Source organism: Myotis lucifugus, unplaced genomic scaffold (genome assembly GCF_000147115.1).
Source record: "Myotis lucifugus unplaced genomic scaffold, Myoluc2.0 scaffold_185, whole genome shotgun sequence".
Classification (NCBI taxonomy): Eukaryota; Metazoa; Chordata; class Mammalia; order Chiroptera; family Vespertilionidae; genus Myotis; species Myotis lucifugus.
The window spans coordinates 2513052-2538248 of record NW_005871233.1 but is presented as its reverse complement, the minus strand read 5'-3'; the positions used below and the strand labels follow the sequence as shown (position 1 = coordinate 2538248).

At 48.9% G+C, this 25197-nt stretch overlaps 1 protein-coding gene across 1 annotated transcript in view; it reads left to right on the top strand.

The window, feature by feature from the left end:
* AKT2 (AKT serine/threonine kinase 2) overlaps positions 1–25197 on the top strand; it is a 53144-nt gene that overhangs the window by 17691 nt on the left and 10256 nt on the right. Inside the window, exons 2-4 of the mRNA XM_023760572.1 lie at positions 3631–3750; positions 13897–14025; positions 15755–15866. Of these exons, the coding sequence (XP_023616340.1) occupies positions 3705–3750; positions 13897–14025; positions 15755–15866 (287 nt within the window). The 5' untranslated portion in view covers positions 3631–3704. The remainder of the gene's footprint in view (positions 1–3630; positions 3751–13896; positions 14026–15754; positions 15867–25197) is intronic.

Here is a 25197-nt window from a genome sequence, read left to right as displayed (position 1 = left end):
AGGCCTTCAGCAGACTCAGATCCGGACAGCCTAGGGAGCAGCAGGGAGTGGGGGTGGGGCCATGCAGGTGCTCTCCACTGTGGGCATGCTGTTTGCAGGCCATTGGCCAGGGCAGGCCCCCTGTGTGCGGACACTTGGCCTCTAGAGGCTGGTCTCTGACCTCCATCGCAGCTCCCCGGGGAGCAGGCCATCCTCTTGGCTGAGGTGCCTGGTGTTTCATCACCGCAGGACTGCGTCACAAACACCTCAGCAGAGGCGCCACCCTCAGTGGGAGGACAGGGCAGGATCCAGGCGGGAAAACTAGGGATCTTCCAGTTCCTCCCCCTGCCTTAGCCCAAGCTACTGCTGGCTTCTTAGTCGCTGAAATGAGAATGTAAAAAGTGACTGCCGGGGCCTCCACCACTGCTTAGCTGGGAGACCCAAGGTAACCGCTTTCCCTCCCTGTGCTCTGCCGACCCCAGGTGTGGTCACTGCCTCTCTGGTGGGTGGTTGGGAGCATTTAACACATTAAGCGCCCTGTCAGTCACCGGTGACTGACACTATCTTTCCGCCCGGAAGACAAAACGGGCTGGGCGCTTAACGTGTTAAGAGAGACTCCATGGGAACGCTGTCACCCTGCTCACAGCCACCCAGCTGGCAGTGACTCCCGGACTCTGCAACCCTGACCACTCCAGGTCACACGTGGCCGCCTTCACTTCTCTCTTTCCCATCACGGCAGCCATGTGTTTGCGGGTTCTTAGGGGCTAGGCTGTGGGCTGAACCTTTGTACACACTGGGCGCGTCAGTGCTGAATCACGGAGGCTCCTTGAGGTGAAATGAAGTTGCTGGGTTGGGGAGGGGAGGGGAGAGGAGCGCTGATATTGGACACCAGGCCCTGTCCTTTCCTTCCACAGCACCCTTCCTTTGGACTCTGGGTCCATCCCAGCCCTTTGGGAACTATTCCAAACTGAACTCCCTCCTGGGAAAGTGCAATATTGGCCCCTGTGTTGGGGAGGAATTCCCTAAGCTCCCACCACAGCTGCCCGGCCCTAAGTGTGCTCCCAGGCGCCTCTCCTGGCTTCTGACCTGCAGCCACGTGGGCCCTTGGCAGTTCTCCCTGCTCACAAGCTCCTTTCTGCTTCAGGGGCTTTGCACTTGCTGTTGCCCTGCCTGGAATTCTTTTGCCTACATTTCAGGACTCACCCTGCTCACATGTCCCCCACAGCATGTGGCTAACATAGCTCCTTTCCCAGCCATCCTTTTCTCTTGCTTTATTTTTATTCTCAGCAGGGTCGCCACCACCTGCCGTTGTTATGTGTCTGCTTCCCCCACTGAAATGTGTCTTAGTGATGCTCTGTGTCTGGCACCCAGGATAGTCTCTAGAGCTTAGGACACCCTCAAACAAATTGGTGGCATGATTAGACTCTGGGAGTGTTTCTGTGGCTGTGTCTGTTCCTGGGCTGGGGAGTGGGGGGCGTCTACTGGGGAGACTTGGATTCATTCATTGTGTACTCTGCCGATACCAGATGTGGTGCTGGCTCACTGTGAGCACTAGCAGGTGTGGGGAGAAGTGGTGGAGGAAGTGCACAGAGGGCACCCAGTGAAGCCTCTGAGGTCAGGAAGGCTTCTTGGAGGAGGAATCGGTTCAGCTGAGACCTCGAGGAGGGAAAACTCACGAAGGTGTGGGGGATGGAGGCCAGAGGGAAGGGCCTAAGTGACAAGCAGGCAGAGAGTAGGATGGGGGAAGAGGGATTGGGGAGGTGGTGCCAGCTGTAATCATTGTCATGGTCATTAGCCTTTATTGAGGGCTTTCTAGGTGCCTCTTGGCTCACAGGGAGAGAAGGCCAGATTTAGATGGAATGTAGGAGCTGAGTGCAGAGGTTGAGAACCCAGGGAGAAGACTGGTTAGGGGAGAGGAGAGGAGATGATGGGAGGTGAGGGAAGGTGGGGCCCTGTGGGAGAAGTGGTTAGGAAGCTGGGTGGCTGGGACCACCCTGGTCAGCAGGGTAGGAGACAGTGGAGTACAGGCGGGCGGAGGCCGGGTCCTGAAGGGCCTTGAATCCCAAGCCTAGGAGCTTGTCACTTTCCCGAGGCCAGTGGGAAGCCACGGGAGGGTTTTGAGTAGGGGAAGGACAGGGTTAGGTTTGAGGGTCCTTCTAGCTGTGGAATCGGGGAAAGATAGAAGGGGAGGAGTCCAGGGAGCAGGTATAGCGGGACCCTGCTGGGAAAGGATAGTGCTGGCCCTGAGCCAGACTCAGGGAGGGCTGGATGGAGAAACTGGTCACATTAGTGATTAAAACAGACTGGTGGGATATTGAGGATGGAAGGTCTGGCAGTCCTGGGTATTGGGTTCGTGGGGTGTGAGTCCTTTGGGGGGCCTGTCATGTCTGCTGGTGAGGGGAGCCCCTGTTGCTGCTTCTGGCGCTGTCTTTGCAGGTTGGAGTTCAGAACATGATTTCTCAGCCCGCTGTTTACTTCCCTGTCACTGTTCATCTTGTCTCTCCCCTGCTTCCTCCCACTTACCTTCTTCCCTCTGCCCAGCCCGGCAGCTTGCCACGGTCACATGCCAGGCAGTAGTGTGTCCAGCCCACCAGCTCCCCTGGGGCACGGGAGAAAGCTGATGCCCACAGTGTCCCTAGAGGCAGCTGCTGGGGGCCACCGTAGCTCCTGACCTGCTGTCCGCAAATAACCCTAGGCTAGGAAAGGCGAAAGGCGCCTTGGGCTCTGTGGCTCGTGGCTCCTGCCCAGGCCTGCAGCTCCAGGTAGGGGCCGGGCTGGTGGCTGCCTCCTGTCCTTCTCCCCTCCACCCTCCCGCCTGGGAACCTGAGACAGAATCAGCAGCCTCGGCGTCTGTCAGTCTATCAGCTGCTGGTCCCTGAGGACAGAAAGGGAGGTCTTGGGGAAGGAACCAGGGCCTTGATCAAGCCCCCAGGACTGGCTCCTGGGCCCCAGACAAGTGTCTGCACAGTAGGTTGCTTTCCTGGAGCACCTGAGGCCCTTTTTTTTTTTTTTTTTTTTTTTAATAGGGGCAAGGAGGGACCTGAGGCTGCGGCTGACATGGGGTGGCCTGAGGCAGGGGAGGGGGAGTACTTGGCTTGCTAAAGATGGCAGGTTGTTGGCCTGGTTTGGAAAGGAGAGAGTGAGTGAGGGTGTGTGTTTGCTGGGGGGTGGCAGGCAGATGTTGTTGGCTTTGAGCACTCCCTCAGGTGCCCAGGGCTGTCTGATTCATCTAGGTTACCTCAGTGTTGGGGCATGGGAGTGACGCTGGGGGTGGGGCCATAGCTCCCTTACCACCCTCCCAGCCTGGGGTGAGGGTGGGTGGATGGGCTGCCTCTGCTCAGTGTGGGTGTTGTGGGTGTTGAGCACAGGGTCTGGCCTGCACATAGGCCAGGGAGCTCTGATCCCTGCAGAGTAGGGCTCTGTGGCCAGGGTTGTGTCCTTCCTGCTCCCCCACCCCTAGGTTGGGGTCCCCGGAGACACAGCCACATCCCCCCCCCCCCACTCCCACTCACTAGTTCTCCCACTCTCACTGGCTCCACCATGTACAGAACAAACAGCATCCACAGGGGCCACAGAGCCTGGAGGTCCCCTGGGAAGGGGCTGGGGCCCAGTCTCCCTCCAACTCTGATGAGCTCCTCTCTTGTCTTGCAGATTGTGCTCTGTTCCTGCATGTCCTGCTGCCCTGAACTGTCCTGAGCTAGGTGACAGCGTGTCACGCTGCCACCATGAACGAGGTGTCTGTCATCAAAGAAGGCTGGCTCCACAAGCGTGGTAAGGGGCCACTTATGCCTGTGGGATTGTGCATCTCTCTCTCTTCCTTTCTCCCCCTCCCCCTCCCCTCCCCTCTCCTCCTGGCAGCTGATGTTGTGAGAAGCAGAGGTGCAGGGTCTTCACAGCATCCCAGCCAGTAGCTCTTTACCACTCATTTCATGAAATCCTTCAGCAGTAGTCTGGGCAGAGGAGCTGTGGCTCTGCCTGGGGCCAAGTCTCCAGGTCTACCTAGATACTTTGCATGAGTCCGCATGCCCAGCCTTGAGCTCTGCTTCTGCACTAGTGATTTCATTCATAGCCCCATTTTATAGGTAAAGAAACTGAGGCTCAGAGAAGGGAAGTCACTTAATTGAAGTAACACACTCATTCAGCAAATACTCATCGAATGTGTGGTTTATGCCAGGGTGTCCCAGGCTCTGGAGACAGCGTGATGCCCTTATGGAATTTCCATTCCATTGGGAGGTGGGGACAAACAAACAAATATGCAGACATGTGATGGTAGTGGTGGTAAGTACTGTTGTGAAAATAGGAACTCTGAGAGGGAGGGGGCCGGAGAGAGATGGGTGGTCAGGGGAAGTCGTTCTGAGGAGATAAACAGAGGCTGGAGCAGGTAAGGGAGCGGGGTAAAGGTGACACAAGGACAAAAGTGGAAGTGTGGCTGGAGCAGAGAGTGAGGGAGGGAGAGCAGGAGGAAGTGGCACAATGGAAGTCTCTAGGTGATTGGAAGCCGAGGAGGTTGTGAATCGTGGTGTGACCGATCTGGTTGTACTGGTGAGCAGCCAGTGACTGAAGGTATTTACAGGGTAAAGACTAAGAGACAGACTTCTAGGTCCCAGGCTGCCTGTCCATAAAACTGTGGCACTTGCCAGCTCTGCTGCTGCGTGCAGCTGGGAAGAAGCACAAGCTGAGAGCTGGCTTGTCCAGGCTGAGGAGGAAGGAGGCAGGCTGTCCTGGCCTCCTGGACCTTCCTCTAGGGAGGGAGGGTTTCAGGCCTGTGATAGCTGCTCTTCATGTACTTTCATTCATTCAGCAGACATTTATTGAGCAGCTGCTGTGTTCCAGGCACTTATCTGGGCACTGGGAATATAGCAGTGAACCAAACAGGCAAAGTCCCCATCTTCATGTTCATGTCTTACATTTAATGGGGAGGGCAGTGGCACTGGTGGTAAGTGCCATGGAGAAAAACCAAGCATCGTGTACAGGAGGGGCTGTGAAACAGGCAGGGGGCACTGTCATAGACAGGGTGGTCAGAGAGAGCCTTGCTGAGAGGGGCCCATTTGAATAAAGACCTGAGGGAGGCAAGGGAGTGAGTCCCATGGCTAACTGAGGCAAGAGCATGAGGGTGAAGGGGACAGCCCACGAGTCTGGAGAGGGGAGTGGACAGGCATGTTTGAAGAGGGCAGGGAGGCTGATGGGGCTGGCCTTTAGGGAACAGGGAGAAATGCCCACCCATCCTGCCCTGCCCTAGGCTGCAGACTGCAGTGATGAGGGGCAGAGGCAGTTCCCCCGGGCCAGGCCTCCCCCATCAGACTGGGCAGGGAGATCTATTCCTGTTGCCCTCAAAAGACAGGGGTGTCATTCAGGACATGTCAGTCTACCTCTCAGATTGGGCCTTGTGTTTGGGGCCATCGATGGAACTTTCTGAACCTGGGCAGATGTCAAGGTTCTAACCCTGGCTCTGCCACTTCCTCTTGGTGTGACTGTGAGTAAGCTGTCACCTCTCTGAGCCTTGGTTGCACATTTGTAAAATGGGTTAACAACGCAGGCCTCTGACGCTGTGAGCTCCTTGAGGGCAGGGGTTTGATCCAGCTTGTTTGCTGTGGTAGCCCCAGTGCCTAGAAAAGACATGGCATGCAGTAGGTGCTCAGTAACCAATTGTTGAATGAATGGTTGAGGTTGTGTGTGTGTGTTGGGGGGGGGTGGTGTGGGGGGAGGGTGGGCGGAGACTAGTGTGGTCTGTGGGCCAGAGTCTCAAGCTCCTGATTTTCCCAAGGCCCATGGGTGTGGGCTGGGGTGTGGGTGCCCTGGAGGTGGCTGGAGGACTGTGGCAGGGATGGGGGTTTGTCTCTAGTCCAGGTCTGCTGATAGCATTAAGTGAATCTCAGCCCCTCTCAGGCCTTCACTGCCTTCATTTGTGCTACAGGGAGACCAGATGAGCTGTTGAGATGGCCTACCTGGGACACACTTGCCTTGGGTTTGCACCACACACACATATTTGTTTCACTCCTGGGCCTCTCAGTGCCCATTGTTCTGAGCAGCAGCTGGCAGAGATGGGCAAGGCAAGGTGGCTTCTGCTGACTGCGACTGTTTTGGCACCTGCACCATCCCACCCCTGGTGTTTACAATAATAGCAGTCCCAGTTTACTTTGTGCCCATTCTGTGCCAGGCATGGGCTGTGCTGTAGGAAGCCCGATTTTGTTGCATTTTCTTAGCTGTCTTGTGAGGCGGGCATCTTACAGACCAGGACGCTGAGGCTAAGCAGGAAGACTGACTCTGGAGGTTCCATTGAGAAGGTGGCAGCACTGCATCCTCTGACTTTGAACCAGTGCTTCCAAGGCCTGGCCCACAGGCTGCTTCTTGTCCTGGTAAGGTCTGTTCAAGGAATGGCTGAAGGGAGAGCACCGTTATTGGAGTGGCTCATGCTATGTGCTGGTTCCCTTTCCAGAACAGCCTCTGCCAGGCCCCCCCAGGCCTGGTCCTATCTGCCATTTTCGAGGCAGACAGTGTCGTGGTCAAGAGCGTGGACAAAGCAAACCCAGCTCCATCCTAGCTATTCTGGTCAACAGCTATGAGCCTTGGGCAAGTAATGGGACCTCTCTGTGCCTCTGTTTCCTCATTTGTAAACTGGGATTGTTGTGGGGATGTTTTTTCTTTCCTTCTAGGTTTCTTTTGTCTTCTTAGCTTGTTCTTAGTATAAAACACTATAGGTTAAGTGCCTGGATCATAAGCTCATCCCCAAACTAGTTTCAGATCAAGAAATAGAACAAGACAGTCTCCAGAAGCCCCCTGCCACTCCCAAGCAGTAACTCTCCTAATTTCCAATAGCATAAGTTAGTTTTTCGAGTTTTGTTTTATTTTTTAAAAAATTGAGGTGAAATTTACATAACACAAAATTAACTACAGGCAGTCCTCAGGTTACATCGGACTCGACTACTACGTAGTTTCGTGGTTCCGTTGCCATCTCCCATTTACGGTATTTATTTTTAAAAAAATACCGTCATTTCGACGTATGTATATATGTGCTTTGTGTTTTTTATTATTTATCACAAGTAAAGGTCAGGAATTGTTATTTTTCTTTAAAATTTTTTTTTACTTCTTTCACTTCATTACTGCTGTGTATGTGCTCCATGTGAGTGATGTAGGTGCTTATGTAGGTGGGTTCCGACTTACGGCGAAAATCGCATTACGTTGCACCGTAGGAACGGATCTCCGACGTAACCCGAGGACCTACTGTATTTTCAAGTGTACAGTTCAGTGGCTGTTACGTACATTCACAGTGTTGTGTAACCACTACCTCTGTCTAGTTCCAAAACATTTTCCTCACCCTAAAAGAAGGCCCTGTGCTCATTAAGCACTCAGTTCCCTTTCCCCCTCCTACCCCTGCAGCCACCAGTTTGTTTTCTGTCTTTATGGATTGACTTATTCTGGATATTTCATATAAATGAATCATACTATTTGTGGTCTTTTGTGTCTGGCGTTTTTCACTTAGCATAATGTTTTTGAGGTTCATCCATGCTGTAGCATGGATCAGCACTTCATTCCTTTTTATGTCCAAATACTATTCCATTGTGTGAATATACCACATTTTGTTTATCCATATGTCTGTTGATGGACATTTGAGTTATTTCTTCCTTTTGGCTATTGTGAATAGTACTACAGTGAATATTTGTGTACAAGTATTTGAGTATTTCTATATTTATAATCTATATTTGTGTAAATTACACAAATTAGATCGAATATCCTATATTTATATGCTAAAAGTCTAAATAATTAGATAACACGTAGATGTAAATAATCTGGGTTATATATCCTATATTTGTAATCTTCAGTGTATTCTATATTTAACTTTTAGAAGAAGTGCCAAACTTTTCCATATGGCTGCACCATTTTACATTTCCACCAGGTTTGAGTTTCTCCACATCCTCACCAACATTGTTCTTTTCTTTTTTTTAATTGCAGCCATCCTAGTGGGTGTGAAGTGTTATCTCATGGTTTTGATTTGCATTTCCCTAATGACTAATGATGTTGAGCATCTTTTCATATGCTTGTTGCCCATTTTTATCTCTTTGGAGAACTGTCTAGTCAGGTTCTTTGCCATTGTATAATCAGGCTATTTGTCTTTTTGTTGTTGAGTTGTAAGAATTCTTTATGTATTCTAGATACTAAACTCTTATCAGATATATGATTTGCAAATATTTTTGCCCATTTTTTGTTTGTCTTTTTAGTTTCTTGATAATGTTCTTTGCATAAAAGTTTTTAATTTCAGTGAATCTACTTTATTTTTTCTTATGTTGCTTGTATTTTGGGTGTCATATCTAAAAATCCATTGTCAAATCCAAGGTCAAGAAAATTTTTTTATAGCCCTGCAAGTGTGGCTCAGTTGGTTAGAGTGTCGTCCCATGAAGCGAAGGGTCACAAGTTCGATACCCAAGTTGCGGGTGGGTTCCATCCCTGGTATGGGAGGCAACGAGACAACTGATGGATGCTTTTTCACATCGATGTTTCTCCTTCCCTCGCCCCCTCCCACTCTCCCTTCCTCTCTATAGAATCAGTGAAGAACATATCCTCAGATGAGAATTAAAAAAAAAAATTTATTTTTTTTTTTTTAAGAGAGAGCCCAAGGGAGAGAGAGATTGAGGGAGAGAGAAACATTGATTTGTTGTTCCACTTACTGATGCGTTCATTGGTTGATTCTTGTATGTGCCCTGACTGGAAAACAAACCCTTAACCTTGGCGTATCAGGACAACACTCTTACCCACTTAGCTACCCTGCCAGATCCAAGGTCAGGAAGATCTACCCCTATGTATTCTTCTAAGAGTTTTATAGTTTTCTTATATTTAAGTAGATCCTTTTGAGTTAATTTTTGTATGTGTGATACGGTGTGAGATAAGCATCCAACTCTGGTTTTGTTTTTTGTTTTTTGCATGTGAATATTCAGTTGTCCCAGTACCATTTGTTGAATGGTCTTGACACTCCTGTTGAAAATCAGTTGACCATGGGTTTTTTTGTTTGTTTGCTTGTTTTTGACAATTCTATTCCATTGGCCTATATGTCAATCCTATGCCACACTGATTCAGTTATTTTAGCTTTGTAATGAAATCAGAAAGTGTGAGTACTTTTACTTTATTGTTCTTTTTCAATATTGTTTGGCTGTTTGGGGTCCCTGGCCATGTGAATTTGAATTCCATGTAAATTTGAGGATTGGCTTTTTCATTTCTGCAGAAGAGGATGTTGGAATATCGTTAGGGGATGTGCTGACTTTAGATCGCTTTGGTAGTGTTTTCATCTTAAATATATCAAATCTTTCAATTTGTGAACACAAGATGTCTTTGAATTCTTTAGGTATTTCATTTCTTTCAGCAATGTTTTATAGTTTTTAGTGCATAAATCTTTTACCTCCTTATGCTATTGTAAGTGGAATTGTTTTCTTAATCTTTTTTGGATTGTTTACTGCTGGTGTATAGAAACACAACTGATTAGCCTGTTCTTTTGCTGAATTTGTTTATTAGTTCTAGTAATTGTTTCGTGGATTCTTTGTGATTTTCTAAATATATAGGATCATGTCATCCTATATAATAAAAGCCTAATATGCTAAGTGTTCGGTCAACCAGTTGGCCGTTCAACCAATTAAAGCGTAATATGCTGATGATATGCTGAGGCTGCTCAACCGCTAGCTGTGACGTGCACTGACCACCAGGGGGCAGATGCTCCAGTTGGTATGTTAGCTTCCTGCTGGGGTCTGGCCAATCTCGACTGAATGAGATGGGCTGGACATGCCCTGGAGCTCTCCTGCGGTCCCTCCCCTGTGGGCCAACCTCCTGCATCCCTCCCCGGCCCTGATCGTGCACCGGTGGGATCACTAGGGCTGGCCTGTGCCCTCTCACAATCCAGGACCCCTCAAGGGATATCGGAGAGCCAGTTTCGGCCTGATCCCATATGCCAGGCCGAGGAACCCCACTGGTGTACGAATTCGTGCACCGGGCCTCTAGTCTTCAAATATAGATAGTTATTCTTTCACATCAGATGCCTTTTATCGTTTTATTTTTCTCTGACTAAAATGTCCAATAACATGTTTAATAGCAGTGGTGAAAGTGGACATTGTTGTCTTGTTCCTGATCTTAGGGGAACCTTTTGGTCTTTCATCACTGAGTATGATGTTAGCTGTGGGTTTTTCATAGATGCTCTCTATCATGTGGAGGAACTTCCCTTCTATTCCTAGTTTGCTGAGTATTTTTATCATGAAAGGATGTAGGATTTTGTCAAATGCTATTTCTGCCTCAATCGAAATGATCATGTGTCTTTTTTCCTTCATTTAATAATGTGTATAAAATTGAATGATTTTCATATATTGAACCACCCTTGCATTTCTGGGATAAAACCCACTTGGTCATGGTGTGTAATCCTTTTAATCTGTTGTTAAACTTGGGGTTTTGCTAGTTTTTGAACTTTATATACATGAAATTACTTAGTATCTAAAATTGAAAGAATTTAGTAAGTTAAAACCTATAAGATATACTTAGGACAGTATGTGGCACAAAGTACCACTATAATGTTATATCATCATCATCATCATCATCAGTATCATTTAATGCAGTGATTCTCAACCTTCCTCATGCCGCGACCCTTTAATACAGTTCCCAACCATAAAATTATTTTCGTTGCTACTTCATAACTGTAATTTTGCTACTGTTATGAATCGTAATGTAAATATCTGATATGCAGGATGTATTTTCATTGTTACAAATTGAACATAATTAAAGCATAGTGATTAATCACAAAAACAATATGTAATTATATATGTGTTTTCCGATGGTCTTAGGCGACCCCTGTGAAAGGGTCGTTCGACCCCCAAAGGGGTCGCGACCCACAGGTTGAGAACCGCTGGTTTAATGGATAGCCCCTTAAGAGGAAACAGGGATTCAGAAGTGAAATGACTTACTGGCGGCCGCACAGCAAATATAGCCCAGAGCTCACCTTGCCATCCTATTTCACATGTGCCAAAGTAAGCTGATGATAAGAGCATTTATTGAGTGCCTGCAGTGTGTGCTGGGCCCTAAGCTGGAGGCTGTATGCTTGTGATCGCATAGTTTTTAACAGTTTAAGATATAATTTACATACTATACAATTTAGCCTTTTATTTACTTATTTAAAAATATATTTGTACTGATTTCAGAAAGTAAGAGAGAGGGAGAGAGAGGTAGAAACATCAATGATGAGAGAGAATCATCGCTCTGCTGCCTCCTGCACACCCCACACTGGGGATTGAGCCCACAACCTGGGACTGTGCTCTGCCCGGGAATTGAACCGTGACCTCTTGGTTCATAGGTTGATGTTCAACCACTGAGCCATGCCAGCCGGGTGCAGTTCAGCCTTTTAAACTGTACAGTTCAGTGGCTTTTAGTATCCAGAGTGTGCAACTATCTCCACAATTAATATTAACACATTTTATTACCGTGCTCCTGCCTGCTTTCCTGTCCTCCCTCCTCCCACCTAGGTGCCTCTTGTGGTGCACAGTCTCACACACTGCTGTTCATGTCTACGGATTTGCCTAATCTGGACATTTTATATAAATATGCTCATCTAATTTGTGGTTCTTTTAGTTACGGTTCATCTGTGTTGTAGCGTGTGTTCATATTTTGTTTCTTTTTATGATTGAATAGTATTATATTATGTGGATATGCCATACTTTGTTTATCCATTCATTAGTTGATGGACTTTGGGGTCATTTTCACTTTTTACTATTATGAATAATGTTGCTATGGGCATTTATATACAAGTTTTGTTTCACCATCTTTTTTTATCTTTTGAGGACTTAAATAGCATTTTATTTTATTGAAAACTTTTATTTTATTGAAATATAATTGATGTACACTGTCCTATTTGTTTCAGTTGTACCTCAGGAATTTGATATTTACCAGGTGTACTGTACTGGTTAATAATGCGGATTTTTTTCACTAGATGGAGTTACACATATGTTGATATATATGCAATTTGATATGTATGCTGTTTTGTTGTATTGACAACAAGCTTCAAAACTTCATATGTCAAATTTTCAGAAGGTGTTAACATCATAGATATTTTTACACTTAAAATTGTAGATTTTCATGCCAAAAAAAGAGCATTTGTGGGAAGTTTTAATTCATTATTTTGAAGAAAAGTGCTGCTGAATACTTCGGGAAGCTTATGGTGAACATGCTCCATTTCAAGATACTTGTGAACGTTGGTTTAAACACTTTAAAAGAGATTATTTCGGTGTGAAAGGCAAAGAATGTCCAGGTCAACCGAAAAAGTTTGAAGACCAACAATTACAAGCATTATTGGATAAAGATGCGTTTCAAACTCAAAAACAACTTGCAGAAAGATTAAACGTTGCTCAGCAAACAATTTCTGATCGTTTACAAGCAATGGGAAAGATTTTAAAGGAAGGAAAATGGGTGCCACATCAACTGAACGAAAGACAAATAGAAAACCGAAAAGTCATTAGTAAAATGTTGCTCCAATGGCACGAAAGAAAGTCTTTTTTGCATCGAATTGTGACTGGCGATGAAAAGTGGATTTATTTTGAGAAACCCAAATGCACAAAATCATGGGTTGATTCAGGTCAACCATCAACATCCACTGCAAGGCCAAATCGCTTCGGAAAGAAGACAATGCTCTGCGTTTGGTGGGATCAGGAAGTTGTGGTGTATTATGACCTTCTAAAACCAGGTGAAACCATTAATACTGATCACCACTGACAACGAATAATCAATTTGAACCACTCTTTGATCATGAAATGACCAGAATGTGCCAGAAGACACAGCAAAGTAATTTTGCTTCATAATGACGCACCATCACACACTTCAAAACCAGTTAAAGACACATTAAAAGATCTTGCCTGGGAAGTATTAACCCACCTGCTAACCAGACCTTGCTCCTTCAAATTACCACTTGTTCTGATCGATAGCACACACACTTTCTAAGCAGCACTTCAAAACATAAAGTGGAAAATTGGGTCTCTGAATGGTTTGCCTCAGAACAAGAAAAGTTCTATTGGGACGGTATCCACAAATTACCTGAAAGATGGGAGAAATGTGTAGCTAGCGATGGACATTGCTTTGAATTAAGCACTTTTGATGTTTCTCTTGAAATTATAGTGTTTTCTTTGATTACAAAATCCTCCATTATTAACCAGTACACCTAGTATATACATTATGAAATGATCCCCATGATAAGTCTAGTTATCATTTCTCACCTTACAAAGTAATTACAATATTTATTGACTGTATCGCCTATGCTGTACTTTATATCCCCATGATTTATTTATTTTATAACTGGAAGTTTGTGCCTCTTAATTTCCTTCACCTATTTCGCAGCCCATCTCATTTTCTTCAGCAGACTTGTGAGGAGTGGGTTCTTGTGTGTGTGTGTGTGTGTGTGTGTGTGTGTGCATACACAGGGTGCTTGGATATTCACAGTTAGAACAAATAGAAGGGGTCAAGGGACACTTGGAGGGCACAGCAACAGTTATACCCGGACTGGCACAATGTTTTGACATTTGATCCAACTGCACGGCTGTACTGGTGAATACCAGCCCATGGGATTTGGCCTTACAGGGCCACAGGGCATGTGTGTTTGGAAGCTTGGGCCTCTCCTGGGACTGGGCCACGTGCTGGCAAGGATGGCTTGCTGTTGGCCACACGCTGAGGCAGCTGGTGCCCTGGGCCACTGCAGCAGGCACCTTCCTGCCAGGCATGACCTCTGAATCACTGGGCCCAGCCCGGCACCAGCCTTCATCAGCAGGGGCGACCTCAAGGGTTTCTCTTGGAGAGGCACTCTCCTGCCTACCCTCATCCACCCTCCTCCCACCCCGGTGCCCCTTGTGAGGCATGGTTACACCGGGCTGTCTGCCCTGACCTCTCTCCCTCTCCTCTGCCTTCGTTCAGGTGAATACATCAAGACGTGGAGGCCCCGGTACTTCCTGCTGAAGAGTGATGGTTCCTTCATTGGCTATAAGGAGCGGCCCGAGGCCCCTGACCAGACGCTGCCCCCTTTAAACAACTTCTCCGTTGCGGGTACGTCTTAGGGCAAGTGGCTGGGCCAAAGTTTGGGTGCTCCAAGGACGACTGGCTGGTCTTGTGGGCACATGGGGATCGGCTGTTCTTGGACTGTGGGCCTGACCAGGGCCTGTTTGCCCTATTTCTTACCCTTCCCCTGCTCCACCTTCGTGTCAGTTGGGTGAGGTAAAGTGGGAAGAGGGAAGAAGCCAGACATTTTTCCCAGCCTCTCCCCCAGGCAGCACTGCCTCTGTGGTTCCAGCTGCTGCTGGCCAGGCCCTGGGGTCTGGCTGGTGTCATGTGCCTCTGCATTCTGGTAGCAGCCTGTTTCTCTGTCCCTCTAAACTAGAGGCATCCATGGCTTCCCTTTCAGCTGATCACAGGGCTAACCTCGCATCCTCCATCCCCTCTGTGGTATCCGAAATGATGCCTACCAGCTGGACCCTGGCTAGTGAAAGCTTGGCAGGCCCAAAGCCCTTGCCTGGATCTTGCATAACCACAGTCCTGCCTCCATCTCTCTGCCCCCTGCCCCCCCCCCCCCCCTCTGATTCTGCTTCCTTCCTTCCCTGCTGACCTGATCGGTTACCACATCCTTAGCACATTTCAAAGACACCCCCATCGCCACTGTCAGTCCTTAGCACAGACCACCGTTCTCCCCACCTAGTTCCGTGCTCCAGCCTCTTGCCAAGTCTCCCCCTACCCACTGTCTCTGGAACCCAGTCCTGGTCCCCTCTGTCCTGCTTATGCCTTGTCCTGGTTGCTTTCCTGTATGCTGGTGACTCTGGCATGGCTGCTGCCAGTCCTGGCTTCTCACCTGAACTGCCAGCCTGTCTTGAGCAGCTTCCTCCTCATTTCTTCCTGGGTGTTCCCTAGGTCCCTCATACCCACCATGTCCCAAACTGGCCATCTAGTCTCCCCTTTCCTCCCCCAACCTCCCACTCCCTATCTCCATTCATGGAGGGCCCTATTGTCTTCTAGTCCTCAGGCCACAGGCCTCAGCCTCATCCTAGGTGCCTCTCTCTGCCTCCCTCTGGCCTGTCTACCTGCCTTTTCCTCCCCTCTCCATGGCTCCACTCTGTGTAGCCCCAGCCTTCTCCCTGGGCTCCCAGCCTCCATTCTTTCTCATCCTCTACATGGCAGCTAGAGGGATCTGTTTAAATCTGTCCATGCCCATTCCCTATTTAAGCCTCTCATAGCTCCCTATTGCTCTCAGGACAAAGTCCAGATTCCTCACCATTCTCCTGAGTCCCACAGGCGGGCTCCTACCCACCTCTCCAGCCAGTCTCACTTCCCTGCTCCTCACACCATGAGCAGAATTTGCCATTCCCTAAGTGTGCTGGGCCCTCTGGCACCTCCGGGCTGTGTACACGACGGACCCTTCTATCTGACTGACCCATGTTCCCTCTTCCTTCAGGGTTCAGTGTAGAGATGCCCCTTCCTCCAGAAGATGGCCCTAGGTTCCCCCCATCACAGTTCTGACCACTGAGCCGTCATAGTCTAGTAGTGTCTCTCTCTCTCTCTCTCTCTCTCTCTCTCTCTCTCTCTCACACACACACACACACACACACACACACACACACACGATCTTGTGCCCCACGGGGGCAAGTCCAGAGCTATCTGTCACTAAGGTGTCCTTAACACCATCTGGCATGCGGTTGGCACACAGGATGTGACTTAGGGGATGTGGGCTGTAGGCCAGCAGGGCTGTCCCCTTACCCTCCTGTCTCTGTCCTTCCTCTGCCTACAGAATGCCAGCTGATGAAGACCGAGAGACCGCGGCCCAACACGTTTGTCATACGCTGCTTGCAGTGGACCACAGTCATCGAGAGGACCTTCCATGTAGACTCTCCAGATGAGAGGCGAGTCTGAGCCTCTGTGTGGCTGCCCTTTGAGAGTGGCAGGCCTGATGAGGGGAAGGGGTACAGATGGGCAGACTCCCCTGTACCCCAGTTTTTAACAGGTGGAGCTCAGGCCACATCAGGGCCTCTGATATCTGGAGATGGGTGGAGGGTCAGGGAGCTGCATTGTTAATGTGCATCTCCATTGCTTTTGAGGCAGGCGATCAGAGACTTAATCAGAAGAGATGATACAGGTTTACCTAGTTTAAAAATCATACAGTATAAGGAAGGTGTCTAGCTTCCCTCTCCCTTCTGTCCCACCTCCAAGTTAACTGCTCTCCTTATGTGCCCTCCAAGAGCTTCTTCCGGAGGGGCGGGCTCGCTCACTCCGGTAGAGCCTTTCACGCCCGACTCCCCTGGTTTTTCCTTGTTACACAAAAGGTAGCATTGTACATGCACTCGAGCTCTTTTACTTAATTTGTCTTGGGGAATGCTCTTGCTTCAGTCTGTAGTGAGCTGCTGCTGCATTTTTGTTTTTTTTTAAACAGCTGCACTTGTATGCTCCTTCGTTCGTAGAGCAATTCTTTATGGATGGTCACTGGGCTTGTTTCCAACCTTTGGCTCATTACAAGCAATGCCACAGTGCGGTACCTGTGTTTGTCTTGTTGGCATATGTGCTGCTAAATTTGTAAGATGAATTCTTAGATGGAGGCTTGCTGGGTTATAGGGGATATGTATTTGTAATGTTGAGAAATGTTTCTATTAGGCTATGTCTAAGAGTCCACACAGCGTTGTGTTTTCAGATGTTTGGATTTTTACCAATCTGATCAGTGAGAAATGGCACCTCAGGGTGGTTTTCATTGGCCTTTCCTCTGGGTTAGAGTTCCTTCCATATATTCAAGGGCCATGTGAATTTCTCTTTCTGAACTGCCTGTTCATATCCTTTGCCTATTTTCCTATTGGGTAGTCTTTTTTCTTATTTATTTCTGAAAGCTCTTTATGCTTTAGGAAGCTTAACCCTTTGTAATGAGTGGCAAATATTCCCCCCTGCCCCTACTTTATCCCTTTGAGCCTCTCTTTGAGAAATACTCCTTTAACTTGTCTCTGGATAAGGATTCAGCTGACCCTCTGGAGAACCCAAAACAGTGCCATCCAAGAGAATTTTCTGCTATGATAAAAATGTTCTATACTTGCAGTGCCCAAGCAGGTGCCCGTGTGCATTTGAAATGTGGTTGGTGCAACTGAGGAATAAAATTCTTTTATTTAATTAATTTAAATTTAAATAGCCACATATGACTAGTGGCTATACTCACAGACAGTGCATTTCTAGAGCATACACAAAACAGTATCACAAGACATATTACCACAATCTATACTGTAATTATTGTTGCATACCTTCCCAAGATCAAAAATATATTTGCCCCTTCAAGGGGAACAGAATTACCATCTCAAGCCAGCTGAGGTTACTCAGCTGAAAACTGGGAACCAAAACATAGACTGTCAGTAAAAGCCAATTAAGACCAATAAATGCATAGGACCTGAGTGTTGGCTAGTTTTGAAAGTATAGGTAGGAAGGAGTTGGCCACAGAGATAGGAAGGAGAAGGTGACTCCAGGAAGAGGGACCAGCATATGTAGAGGCCTGGAGGTGAGATAGCTTGTCATTCCAGGAACATCGAGGGTTTTGTGTCACCAAAGAATCAAGCACCAGAGGTTTTGGGAGGGGAGGAGTGGAGAACCTTAAAGCTGGTGAGTTCAGCCAGGGCCTGGACTCCCAGTGGAGATCCCCAGGGGCTTGGCAGGTGGTGACTCAGTTGGCGTTTGTCACAGGTTGCTAAAAGGTTCAAGGGGCTGACAAACAGGAAGCCCTTGATTCAGCGGTACCTGGCACACAGTGTGCAAGCCGGGAAAAGGAGCCGTGGGGAGCTGGCGAAGTGTTTTCGTAGGCAAGAGACCTGCTCTGGTTTTCATTTTAATAAGATACCATGACCTTCAGTGTGGGGAAGTCCCTTTCTGAAGACTGGGGGATAGGGCCGTGGGGCTGGGGCTACTCTGAGAGCAAACCCCAGCTTCCTGACCTTTATCCCAGTGAGGCGTGAGCCAGAAACCCAGTGAAAGGGAGTCTGCTCTGCTGTGGGCTGTCCTCACTGCCCCAGCCACATAGGCCCAAGCCTGGAGAGAGGTGGGGGGTGGCGGCAGAGAGCTGACAGGGGCCACACTGGTGGCTGGTCCTTGCCTAGATGCTGCAGTGGCCTGCTCACTGCTCCTGGTAGCCTCTCCTGCTCCCCAGTTGGCTCTCCTGGGCAGCTAGAGGGATTCCCTGAGCCCCACCCTGCCAACTTATTTCCAGTGCACATTTAGTATAATAAATGAAGGTCCAGGGTGATAAAGGGGGACATATGTAATACTTTCAACAATAAAGATATTTTTAAAAAGGTTCAGATTCCTGTGCCCTGAGTCAGCAATTCAGCATTTGTCATGTTTGCCTCATGCTGAATCTTGAACTTCTGTTCATATATGACACTTACCTCCTTAATACCTCAGCAGGCATCTCCTAAGAATAAGGACATTCTCCTACAGAATCATGGTATCATTATCACATCTGAGGTGATTCTTTATAATATACTAGAAGCCCAGTACACAAAATTTGTGCACGGGGGTTGGGGTCTCTCAGCCTGGCCTGCGCCCTCTAGCAGTCCAGAAGCCTTCGGGGGATGTCTGACTGACGGCTTAAGCCGTTAGTGGGACATCCTTAGCACTGCCCTAGAGGTGGGAGCCCAGCTTCTGGCTGAGCGGTGCTCCCCCTATGGGAGCGCACTGACCACCAGGGGGCAGTTCCTGTGTTGAGCATCTGCCCCCTGGTGGTCAGTGCGTGTCATAGCAACTGGTCAGTCCACTGTGGTTGATTTGCATATTAGCCTTTTATTATATAGGATATCTAGTAACATCCTCCCCATAGCCATGCCATACTTGAATTTCCCCAGTTGTCCTCAAAATGCTATTTTGTAAAGCAGGATTTATTCAAGGTACATGTTGTCTTTTTGGCTTATTTTAATGTAGTTCAGACCTTTCCCTTTTCCCCCACATGACTTTGATTTTTTTTTAGGTAAACCAGGCTAGTTGTCTTGTAGAATGCCACACTATGGACATGTTATCTTACTGACTTTTGGCACTGTTTACTTTGGTCTTCTGTACCCATATTTCCTGTAAACCGGGAATTAAGTCTGGAGCAGGATTGGCAAACTATAGCTCAGCCTCCTGTTTTGTAAATAAAGTTTTATTGGAACACAACCATACCCATGGCTGCTTTTTCCCTACTGTGGTATAGTTGAGTCGTTGTGATAGAGACCATGTGGCCTGCAAAGCCTAAAATATTTAGTTTGGCGATATACAGAAGTTTGTAGACCCTGGTCTTGGCAGGTATGCTTAATAGTGTATTACATTAGTGTGATCTTTTAGATGTAAATCTTATAATGTAATTTCTCTTCTTAAAAGTGAGTGGCTTTTAGTCCCACTTGGAATAAACCACAAAGTCAATGCTATATTCTACAAAGTCCTACATGATCTGGCCCCCTCTCCAGAATCATTTCCTACCACTAGTGTCCTCACTTTAGCCACACTGGTCTCCTCACTGTTCCTTAAATAGGCCAAACACACTTTCTACTTGAGGACCTTTGCACTTGTTGTTCCCTTTGCTTAGAATCTTCTTCTCCCAGATATCATTACGATTCTCTCCTTGACTCCATGGGGTCTCTGCTCAGATGTCACCTTCTCAGAGTGTCCTGCCTTGGCCCCATATCTCTTACCCTTACCCTGCTATTTTTCCTCCATAGCACCTGTATATTTATATGTGCTGGGAGCATTCAGTAAATGCTTGTTGAATAAGTAAAAGGATAACTAAAACTAATTCTCTGTTGGCCACACCCTGTTCTAAGATCTTTATATATATTAACTCATCCTCAAAACATTTTTAGGAGCCCTAACCAGTTTGGCTCAGTGGATAGAGCGTTGGCCTGCGGACTGAAAGGTCCCAGGTTCGATTCCGGTCAAGGGCATGTAACTGGGTTGCGGGCACTTCCCCAGTAGGAGGTGTGCAGGAGGCAGCTGATCGATGTTTCTAACTCTCTATCCCTCTCCCTTCCTCTCTGTAAAAAATCAATAAAATATATTTAAAAACAAAAACATTTCTAGGAGGCAGTTCCTCACCTGTTAAATAGGGATAATGATAGTGAAATGGAGGCACAGGGAATTAGAATAAGAGAAAGATCGGGGGGGGGGGGGGGGGCATCTCAGGGTGTCTGTGAACAGCGGGGACTTCAGATATCCTCCAGCTGTAAACACCACTCTGGGTCAGAGGACGGCCCTGGTAGGGAGAGAGGCCCCCCATTCGTCATCAGACCAGCAGTGAGTTGAGTTGTTACTCCTGACACTGTGAAGAGGACAGACCTGTGTGCTGAGGGTAGACCTTCCACTTCCAGTTTACTGGGCTTCCCTCTGGGGTGCACTTAATCCTGCTCAGCTGGGGATCTCGGGGTTGGGGCCCAGGCTCTGGAGTCAGACCAGCACTGTGCCACTTTCTCAGTGGGGCTAGTTCCCTGTCATGAAGAACAAAGGAGGAAGTAAATGTGAAAGCTGGCCTGGGGCTGCCCCATGGAATCCTGCTTGTTGGCACCTTTTCTCTTCTCCATCTCCTCTGCCCGGAGCACTGCTGTATTCTACTCATGCCCTGTCACTGCCCCCAGTCTGTGTCCTACACAGCAGCTGCTAATTTAAAACACATTGGGTCCTGTCATCCCTAAGTAAACCTTCAGTGACGTCCCCTGATGTTAAGATGTAAATCTTAATACAGCAGTACATGTAGCCCAGTGGGATCTGGGCCTGTCCTCCCTCCTACCCTCATCTGCTCTATCCCCCTCTCTGTCAGTTTCAGCTCCAGTACACCTGCTGGGCCTTCTTTAGACACCCAGGCTCCCTCCTGCTCAGGGCCACACGGATTCCTTTCCGTCCTGACACTTTGCATGGCTGCCTCCTTCCCTCCATTTCATTTCATAGCCAGGTGCCAGGTGCCTGTTCTCGGTGCTAGGATTGCCCGTGTTCCAGGAACATCTTTCAAGCCCTGGCTTAGATACCACCTCCTTGGAGAGGCCTTCCCAGACCACCCTCTGAGAAGGAGCTTCCTGTTCTAGTCCCTGCCTTGGAACCATGATACACTTATCTTCTCCATCAGGCTAGGAGCTCCGTGGGGCTTGTTTTCTGCTGCAGCCTCAGTGCCCAGAACCAGGCTAGCGCCCAGAAGGCAGGAAGTATTGCTGGCTGGCTGGCTGGCTGGGCCAGTTCCTACAACCACTCCGTGAGGTACTTGCTGTGCTAGGCACTGCCTTAATGCTTTCTGTCTAGTGGCATTTCACCTTTACACAACCCTCTGGTCCCTGCTCTACATGGCAGCAGCTGAGGCACAGGGAAGTTAAATCGTCTCCCCAGTGTTGCCTCGGGAGGGTCAGAGCTAAGATCATGCCAGGCCACCCGGCTCCAGAGTTTGTGTGCTCAGCCACTGTGTGGTGCCCGGTATATGTGGGAGGCAGACAGAGGCTGGAGAAGTGAGGCCACTCAGGGCCCCCTCACAGCTGGTTTGCAGCAGAGCTGAGCTCCAGGCTCTGGCTCCCGGCTCCTGAGCCTGTGCTGCACACAACTGGTGCTGCCTGGGGGAGCTTGGATCCACCAAATGTGTCTTCCTGGCCTCAGAGCCCAAGTGAGGGATAGGAAGGCTCCTGAAAGTTCCCCTGAGGGGAGAAGTGCTTTGGGGGTGGTAGGGCCCGCTGGGTCCCTGGGCCTCTGCTTGCTGGCTGTGTAACTGGGCCTGTCAGCCTCTCTGTGTCTCAGCCTCCTCGTTCATAGGAGGATGTTCATCATACCTGCTTCATAAGGTTGTCAGGAGGACCATGGGGTTACCTCAGATAACGTGTCCAGTCACTTTATTAAGGTAAAGTGTCCTTTTACAAATTTTAAAACGCTCACTATGTGTGTACAACCATGGATTAAAGAAACAGTGAAGCCCTGGCCAGGTGGCACAGTTGATTGGGCATTGTCCTGTACATTGAAAGTTGGCAGGTTCAATTCCCGGTTAGGGCACACACTCAGGTTGTGGGTTTGACCCCTGGTTTAGGTGTGTAAGGGAGGCAGCCAATGATGTTTCTCTCCCTCCCTCCCTCCCACCATCTCTCCCTCTTTCTCTCTCTCCCTCTCCCTTTCTGTCTCTGGAAAAAATAAAAATAAAAACATCTTGCCCTGGCCGGTGTGGCTCAGTTGGTTGAGCATCATACTGTGCTGGTTTGATCCCCGTGAGGGGCATGCAGGAGGCAGCCATTAAATGTAGTGCTCTCACATTGATGTTTCTCTCCCTCTCCGTTCCCCTCTCTCTAAAAACAACAACAAACAAAAAAACATGGCTTGGTGAATTTCAGGCCAGAAAAAAACAAACCCATATATCTTGGGGTGTGGATTAAAGAAATAGCGTGCACCTGTGTGAGTGGAAGGCCTTTGTGGGGGAGTCCCTCTCGAAAAGATCAACTCCCAAGGCGTGGCTTTCCTTCCCTTGGCTCCTGAGTTCTGTCTCTTGGTGTTCCTTATTCCCTGAGCGCGTGGGAGCGTGCCCTGCTCCATTCCCCTGGGCCTCACCTGGGAAGCTGTAGCTTTCATCAGGGAGCAGTGGTGTGGTGCCAGGAGCCAGGTGGCTTCACCACAGCCTGGCTGTGTGACCTCCAGGGTGACTGTGCACCTCAGTTTCCACATCAGAAACATGCCCATTCCTCCACTGCTCTTAACAGAGATGGAATGAGGTGGTTTCTGTGGAGCTGTTATAGTTCTCATGTCTCTTGGCGGGAAGGAGGTTGGTTCCCCCGGGAGCTTCCTTTTGAGGCGTGGAAGGCACATCAGCTCCAACTCTGGGTGGGAGCTCCCCTCTGCCCCAGACACCATGTTGCAAACCCTTGAGGAATATCCTGGACCAAGGCCCTTGCTTTTTCTCTGAATTCTGAGTGCTGCAACCTTGCAACCTCAGTCCAGTTGGAACAGGATGGGGAGCTTGTCAGGCGTTGGGAGAGCTCCAGTTACCCCCATCCAACCTTCTGTATCCCTGAGGGTTCCTAGGATCCCTGGGGGGCTGGGCAGCTGAGTCAAGGTGGATGGGATAGGTCCAGGTCCCACTCAGTATAGTTAACATTTCTTGAGTTGAGCACTTTCTATGTATGCGGGGCTTTGCACATGCAGCTCACCAGTATCTGTGTCCCCAGCCTACCGCAGAGGGGGGCGGACTGGGAGGGTGAGCTTGCCTGGTGGCAGAGTTACCGTTTGAGCCCAGCCTGTGTGGCTCTGGGTCCCATGCTCCTGATCAGCAACTCTGCAGCCCCGAGATGTAGCTCCAGAGGAGTCCCTTGGAGCTGCTTCCAGAGCTCCTGTGGTGTGGATGCGTGTTTGTTTATTCAGGCTACTGTTTGTTTTTTTAAAACTAGGCAAGGGATTCTTCTTTTTTTTAATATACTTTATTGATTTTTTAAAAATATATTTTATTGATTTTTTACAGAGTGGAAGGGAGAGGGATAAAGAGTTAGAAACATTGATGAGAGAGAAACATTGATCAGCTGCCTCCTGCACACCCCCCACTGGGGATGTGCCCGCAACCAAGGTACATGCCCTTGACCGGAATTGAACCTGGGGCCCTTCAGTCCGAAGGCTGACGCTCTATCTACTGAGCCAAACCGGTCAGGGCTATTCAGGCTACTGTTGATGGGCTGTCAGTGTTCTCCCTTATAAACAAAGACAAGAGTGCGCTATGTATCTTAGTCTGCAACTTGCTGCTTTTCATGTGACAGTCTCTGTGTATGAGATATATACATTTTTAAAAATATATATCAACATATCTCTTAGGAGATTGGTGATTTTTTAAAATCCATTGTTAATTTTCTAAGAAAACAGTTATGATCTGATAAAGTAAATTATTTTTCAAAATACAGGAATATTAATGTAGGCACAGGAATTATATTGTAATTGGTTCCAAAGAGGGCACAGGGTAAAACAAGTTGAGAAATGCCTGCCTGAGGCATTGGGTCAGGAAAGAAAGTTAGTACTGCTCTCTCTAATTCTGCTCTGGGCCTCAGTGTGCTCCATCAGGGTGTGCACGGGCCTCAGTGTGCTCCATTGGGATGTGCACGGGCCTCAGTGTGCTCCATTGGGATGTGCACGGGCCTCAGTGTGCTCCATCAGGGTGTGCACGGGCCTCAGTGTGCTCCATCGGGTGTGCACGGGCCTCAGTGTGCTCCATTGGGATGTGCACGGGCCTCAGTGTGCTCCATTGGGATGTGCACGGGCCTCAGTGTGCTCCATCGGGTGTGCACGGGCCTCAGTGTGCTCCATCAGGTGTGCACGGGCCTCAGTGTGCTCCATCGGGTGTGCACGGGCCTCAGTGTGCTCCATCGGGTGTATACTGGGCCTCAGTGTGCTCCATTGGGATGTGCACGGGCCTCGGTGTGCTCCATCAGGGTGTGCACGGGCCTCAGTGTGCTCCATTGGGATGTGCACGGGCCTCAGTGTGCTCCATCGGGTGTATACTGGGCCTCAGTGTGCTCCATTGGGATGTGCACGGGCCTCGGTGTGCTCCATCAGGGTGTGCACGGGCCTCAGTGTGCTCCATCGGGTGTGCACGGGCCTCAGTGTGCTCCATTGGGATGTTGGCCCGGGCCTTTGTTTTCCTCCCTTGGGGGATGGGGCCGGGGCCCTCATTTGTTTCCCTTTGGGATGGGGCCCGGGCCTCTTTTGCTTCCATTTGGGAAGGGGCCCGGGGCCCCCAAGTGTGCTCCAAAAAAAGGGGGGGCATGGGCCCTCAGGTTTGGTTCCATTTGGGAAGGGCCCCGGGCCCTCAATTTTGCTCCTTCGGGGGGGGGCCCGGGGCCTCAGTGTGCTCCATTTGGGGTGTGCACGGGCCTCAGTGTGCTCCCATGGGATGTCACGGGCCTCGGTGTGCTCCATAGAGGTGTGCACTTGTCCTTGGGGTGCTCCCTCTGATTGTGCGTTGGGCCTCGGTGTGCTCCCCATGTGTAATGCAGGAGGAAGGGTGAGTGCTCTCCCCAGAGGCAACCAGGGCCCTGTATCAAGACCATCCTTTTCAGAGGTGTTTGTGCTTATGAGGTGTGTGCATAAATTCCTTTTGTTTTGTTTCTAACTCCACTAGCATGATACTGTGCTCTGTCTGCACCTTCCCGTTTTCACTTAAGATATCTTGTCATTCCAAGTCCACAAATAGATCTGCCTCATTCTCTCAGCTGCAGGATGTTCCCTCTCCACCTTACAGAGCCCTGTGAG